We start from the raw sequence: 7,056 nt of genomic DNA, 5'->3' as shown, positions 1-7,056 counted from the left end.
GTCCCCGGTTACGTCTGTCCCCGGTTACATCAGTTACCGGTTACATCAGTTACCGGTTACATCACTTCAGGTGGTTGAGGTTCTTGTGCTACTCACTCCCTTTCAGCATGTAGGAGCAAACCAACAACATCCTAGGTCCAATAGAACATTCACATATTCACCAGTTTGGATGTAACTGTGATCATGCTGACACTGCACGTGCAATGCATGCAGCTGAGCCTAGCATCTTGGGTTGCCAGGTAAACATACATGTCTTTTTACTCCCTCCTTTCTGTGCACATGTTCACCGAACACAAAATACAACCATTTTGAGGCGCCAGTACAATAGTTCATCATTTCTTCTCTGGCAACCCGGCTGGAGGTTGTTCTTGTGTAAACAGTTCATCAGTTGATGATGTACATTCTGACAGTTACTTTCTGATCATTTATTATAGTATCTCTAGTGGTTTGTGAGACATTTTCTACCATATTTTTCTGACTATGAGGCACAATATCAATGAACAGGTCTGTTTTTATACATGAGGTGCACTGGATTATAACCACTGTCGATTTATGAGAAAATGAAAGTATTTTAAGTTTACCTTATAGTCTGAAAAATACAGTAAACACACACACACCTATGCAGTTACATTATTGCACCCGTTTAATGTTAAAACACAAATTGATAATTTCTAAATATACGACTAGATCACCCTAAATTGACCACATTTTAAACTTTGTTTTAATGTAACCTGTTCAAATAATCTCATTTGATGTAGTAATTTAACCAGGGCAGCCTCCTCTGGCTGTTTTTAGTAAAATAAACGTAACATTGTGAGTTCGAGCACTCGCCTTGCATCCAAGTGACGTGTCAGAAACTGACAGCAGCCTCTGTCTCCTCTAATGCTGAAAATATGTTTGGAAAGCTCATTAGTCCAGAGCAGCAGCGATATGTCAGGCGTGTAAACTAAGAATATGAAGACTGATTTGTTATTTAATGAAATGACAATAAAAGTAAAGGTCAGATTTCATCAAGGTGAGTTGTGAGACTAACTCCCCAACACACACTGTACGAACTCATCTTTTTGTCTTCTGTTACTCACTCAGGGACGGAGACCAATTAAAAATGGATGCCATTAATGAGGATTATTTGGGAAATTATCATAGCTCAAACTTATGATACATCCCAATGAAATTATTAAGCTCATTACCCTGATAATGACGGCAATAGGCTCCAGGGAAACATAATTTGTACTTCTTTAATAATTACAGAAATTACTTGTGTAACAACCTTTTCATGCTGTTCATTTATATTTTATTCCTGTAAGATGATCCTCGTCTCTCCTTAACATTCCCACGAGCTTCTGTTTTTAAACGACCTTTGGTCAGACTTTTTGTTAACGCTGAATTCTTACTACTGTTCTGTGAAAACTGTTGTCACGTGTCTTAACATGCAGCTTTGAAATAAAACGGACAAATTAAATTTGAACTGTGAGTCTCAGTCCGGAGTGGGCTGCTGTGATTTTGGGTGGCATCACACAAATATAGGCAACAAAATAAATAAATCAAGAAATAAAATAATGATTTGAGTGGTGTTTTGGTGAAACGCAGGAGAGCCAACACTTTTTGAAGCTTAGAGCTTCGTTACTTAAAAATAAAAATCATTCAAAAATCAAACGGGGCTCAGAATATACAAGTCTGAGGTGGCATTTTTATATTTTTTTGGTTTTTTTACACAAAGTTTAAGTTTCTTTTATGATTTTTACACAAAATGTCTAAAACGTTCAAGTCTTTAACAGATTCTTCTTAATCTCACAACTTGTTTGGGTGCATGAACAAATTGAATTCTCAGGATATTGGTCTCTCTGCTGTGGGACTTCAGATTTCTCTCAAACCCCCACCGTGCAGAGACTTCACACACTCAGACGTCTTCAGATATCTTTCTCCTCACAACTGGGAGCGGTATCTCCAACATAACACATTTAAAAACATTTTTAAAAGTCATATGTGACACCATCGAGGTTTTTTATTGCTCATACTTTAGGAATTGTAAAAATACAGCCAATAATTTTCAACATTGTCTAATTGAGGCTTACTTTTCAGTCTGTTTCTGCCTGCCTCATTCATTTGGCAGTCAGTGACAGACGCAGGTGTGTGGTTACCATAGTCACCCACATGGCTGCAACTGTACCTAGGCCTGTCACGATAACAAATTTTACTGGGCGATTAATCGTCTCAACAATTATTGCGATAAACGATAATATTGTTTGAAATTTGACAATAATTAGTAATTATTGTCATATTTAAGAAGAAATGTTGGTTAATTTTGTGTGTAGTACCTTTTTTGACCACTGGATGACAGTATAAGACTGTCTGAACCGAAGAATGGATAGTGAGGGAGTGAGCAGCGTGTCTCTTTAAGAGAAATGGGAGGGAGGCACCTTGACGTGACATGGGCTGTCGCTCTAAGGTTCTCAGAATGGTGAAGAGCACCGGAGTTGAGTCTTTTGTCATCCAGTGTCTTCAGTAGAAAGAGAGCGACACAAAGAAACGATAAAACCAATAAATGAAAATGAGGTTGATAATTTTCATTTATCACGCGATTAATTGATTTATTGATTATCGTGACAGGCAGGTAACTTTGTTTTGATCTTTATTTTTGTTACAGTTTATAAATCATCAAAATGTAGGCATCTTATTTTAAGACTTTGTGCGGTACATGGGCTCCCTACAAACACATCGGAGGGTTTGACCTGCTCTGGTTCTCCTGCAGGCAGCGCCACATGTTCCCCTCGTATTAACCGCGGGTTGATTCTTACTGCAGCTGAGATAATAAGTGTTGTGGAGTAACTGAGAGATTAAAGTGTTGGCAACAGCTGCTCCCTGGTTTAAACACAAAGCAACACTTAAAATGCCGCACCACTGTTCTTATCTTGGAGCTGTGATACGTCCACATCACCAGTCTGCTTCTCTTACGTTTATTTATTCGTTTCTGAGAAGAGGGCGACACGAGTTTACTGCTCTCATGACATTTGTTTTGGACCAGGAGCTGCATCCAAAGGTCAGCGGCTCATAATGACTGTTTACCGCTGTGAAAATACATATCGTTGAAATGCCATGGCATTATTACGGCGCTATTTCACTGGGAGCTGTCATATTTACAAGCTGGATCTGTGTTAATGTGAAACACGGGGACATCAATGGAATTACCCTCGGACAGAACGGCTCTCAGCTGTGATGAGAATTTTAATCATTTAATAAACAATGGAGTCATACACCAAGAACTGCTGTTGGCGTACATGATTGGTTGAATGAGACACTATGAAGCACTTAGTTGAGCCTAAACTGCAGTAAAAGGTGCTACACGAGTGTGAACCATTTACTATAAAAATGAGCTCAGATGCTGCTGATCAAACGGCTGTTAACCGTCTGACGGTCGGCTGCCTCGCCTTAATTATCCACTTTCATTACCTCCTGCTCTGAAATGGTTTAATTGTGCCTGACAGCATCTGTTTTTCTTTACGCAGCCCAAAGAGTTAGTATAAAACAAGATGGAAGCGTGTTTTGTGGACGTGTTTGATGGAAATGTTTACGTTGCGATGGTTGTTACGGCTCGTGGAGGTGATTCTTGAGAAAAGTTTGCTCGGGAACGAGGCGAAGCGCAGAAAACAAGTTTTTCGTGATGCTCTCTTCATATTTACTTGACAGATTGTGATCATGTGTCAGTTTGATACTCACGTCTCTGATCACACAGCGTGAACGTGGAAATACCATTTTTTTTAGGCCTATAAGTCAGTTTTTTGCATAATTTCCATGTCCTGCTACTTACACGCCCAAGCAACGTATTTATGGATTTTTACCGTATTTTTAAACCAATATTTGACTGAGATACAACCGTTTTCATTTATTCTGACTGAAAATACTGAACACTACCATTTTCAGCCACTAGATGGCACTAGAGCACTGTGGCATGCCGTTGTGTCATGTAATAGGTAAAAGTGGCTATTAATGACACAGTCGGCTTGCCATAGACTGCCACCTTCGTCCAGCTCTGGGATCATTCAACCTTTATTCATACAGGTTAATCCCCCTGAGCCTCGGGGGCTCATTTACAACAGAGACCTGGAGCAAACGTCAAACCAGCTTCATTTCTCTGCACCGCCGGAGAATTGAAGCTGGTTTGACCGTTAAAGTGCATTTATTAAGTAAAAGTTAGACTGAGACACACCTTTGCTATAATGTCAAGCAAACAAATAAATGTTTTTAAGTGTTAATCTTGTTAAATTCTTGTTAAAGTCCATCCGTGCACGCTCCCATGGCCAACATTTGGCAGCCAATTGATTTTTGGAACAGCACCAGTCCACATTTCCAGGTTGTCAGCGGTGACGCGTAATAGATGCAACATGGATTTTTCCACTTTATTAGACATTTTTGGACAGATGCGACTTATGAGGTGGTGCGACGTGTACGGCGGCAAGTACGGTGGATTTCCTGTTGTGATCCGGTGTTAGTACTTCTTCCTGTCCCCGCCCTCGGAGCCTGAATGGCTCTGCCTGGTGTTGGTCTAAACTGCGAGGGGATCCTTCTAAAATAAAAAATAAATAAAAAGTGTGTATAAAGTCTCTTCAGTGCTTGTGCAGCTGTTCGCTCCACCACAGAGACAGCGTTCACTCCACTTCCTCAAAATGCAGCGGGTGGACTGCAGTCTATTTACTGCTCATCCTCTTGTTCTTCTCAATGACCCTATTGACCTAAAGAGGACTATTCCTGCCAAGAGAGTCAGTCCTGTCAATACCGACTTTCATCTGAGCCTGGCAGAGACGGAACAGGCTGCGCTGTTGTGCTGTGGCCCGGGCGGCGAGGGGGGGCAGGAGTTGGAGGGGGTTTTGATCCAAATTGACAGGCTGGAGGAAATTGGCTGAAGAAGCAGTGAATGGAGGCCGCCTCTCGTTCTGTCCCTCGTGGAGCGAGGGATCTGCAGATTAGTGAAAACGAGAGGAAAGACGGAGCTCTGGAAGATGCAGCGACGACCACAAATTTAGAACTTGAAAGTGATTGATAGAAAAATAATTGCATCCATAATATTTAATTATTTGTGCATCTCTAAAGCTGAGATTAAAGCAGACGTGTTACCCCGTGAATACAAAGCACGCGGCAGTACTGTTCATTTTAGGGCCATCAAACAGAACTTCTTTGATTTGAACATGGCAGTACTCCTCTTTCTATCCAGGACCGCGTCCCTGAGCTTTGGCCTGTTTATTTCCTGTTTTTATGGCGGGACAAAGCTAACCCAAGGTCAAGCTGTAAAGTATTTTTAAAAAGCAGGGGATTGGATTTATATTCAAAGGCGGTTTGCAACAGAAGAGTGCGTCTGGCACGAAGCCTCCTCTGAGCTCAGAAAGGCCTCTCCAAGATGTGCTTGATGATGTTCTAGTCTGAAAAGCAGCTGCTTGTCCTGTCGACTAAACCATCGGAACACGTCGAGGATGAACTTTATTTCTGCCAGGCAGGTGTTTGTTGTAAACAGTATCCATAAGAAAGCTGATGAGTTGTTTTATGTTGCTAATTATTCTGGATGCCTTCTCTAATTATGCTTCTCGCTCCTGAAGGTCCGGGTCCTACATGTCTGTGCTTCACTAGATGTAAACAAAACCAAATATAATGAGAGGAAGTACTTTTTGTGTTCTGCACCATTTGCATATTGGCTGGAACAAACAAAACATCTCACAGTTTGCATTTTAATGCTGCCCTTTGATATCTCGTCTGATATAATTGTATATTTTTACAACAAGCACACAGTGAGTCTCATGTTGTGCATCTTCTTTTAGTTTCTGATCTTCTGGGTGATCCAGTTGTTAACAAATCATCTCCCTGTGGAAACAACAAGATGATTCCTTCTAGTCAAGCTATTTAGTTATTACGCTCATCTTTCATTTTCCATCTGCTTTCGTCCTTTCATGTCTGGACGCAGCTGACCAACCTGACGGAGATCCACGATCAGATCAGCGGAATGGCCCGGTGTCCTTACAACCCCCTCCACAACTCCACAGCCCTCATCACGTCCAGCGGGGAGCTGTACGCCGCCACGGCCATGGACTTCTCCGGGCGGGACCCCGCCATCTACCGCAGCCTGGGGGGCATGCCTCCACTGCGAACGGCCCAGTACAACTCTAAATGGCTCAATGGTAAGGAACGACCAAACAAATCATTCCTATGGTTTGTGTAAATGTAGCAATAGTTCAGAATCATTAACATCTTACCTGCTGCAGATAGCGCTTTAAATGACTGCAGCTTGGAGAAGTACCGTATTTTCTGGCGTATAAGTCGCAGTTTTTTGCATAGATTTGTCAGTTCTGCTATTTATATACTTTTTTTTTCATATTCATAACGCAATGTTTGACTGACGCTTTAAAAGTCGAAGAACTGCAACAGCGAGTCCTCCCGTGTGCGGTCGCTTCACTCAGCTGGTGCAGGTGGAGGACCGCTGGAGAGCTAGCATCTGATGGATGGATCCATCCATCATCCATCCATCATCCATCCCAAATGAAGCTGTTTTGAACATTACTGTAAATAAACTCATAATAAACACAAGGGGTCAGCAGTGACGAATAATAAATGCAACTTATACGCTGAAGCGACATATTTACGTTTTTTTCCTCTTCATGATGCTTTTTTTGACGGATACGACTTTTACTCCGGAGCAACTCATACGCTGGAAAATACGGTAGTTTATTTCTTATTTTTATTGATGAGCTGATTGCTGCCATCTTAAAACAGATGCAGAGTTAAAAGTTTTACAACTTTTTAAAATTATTATTGTCCTTTTGTTCCTTGAATGAATTCACCTCCAAGATTTAGATTAAAATCATCTAATGTTTGGAAATGACACTTGTAGCTGTTTTGGTCAAACTTTGAAAATAACAGTTTGTAATCTCAAAAAATACATATATAGATAGATACACAGGAAGTACACACTGATATACAGGAAGTACACACTGATATACAGGAAATACACACTGATATACAGGAAGTACACACAGATATACAGGAAGTACACACAAATATACAGAAAGTACA

General features: G+C 41.0%; 1 protein-coding gene across 1 annotated transcript in view; it reads left to right on the top strand.

Moving 5' to 3' along the window:
• Window positions 1–7,056, top strand: part of sema5a (sema domain, seven thrombospondin repeats (type 1 and type 1-like), transmembrane domain (TM) and short cytoplasmic domain, (semaphorin) 5A) — a gene marked incomplete in the record, with an annotated part of 172,932 nt that overhangs the window by 83,192 nt on the left and 82,684 nt on the right. Inside the window, 1 exon segment of the mRNA XM_037694274.1 lies at window positions 5,951–6,164. Within this exon segment, the coding sequence (XP_037550202.1) occupies window positions 5,951–6,164 (214 nt within the window).

This window comes from Nematolebias whitei, chromosome 20 (genome assembly GCF_014905685.2).
Source record: "Nematolebias whitei isolate Nwh7 chromosome 20, NemWhi1, whole genome shotgun sequence".
NCBI classification, from domain to species: Eukaryota; Metazoa; Chordata; class Actinopteri; order Cyprinodontiformes; family Rivulidae; genus Nematolebias; species Nematolebias whitei.
Note: the sequence above shows the minus strand (reverse complement) of the source record. Positions and strands in the feature narration are given on the sequence as shown.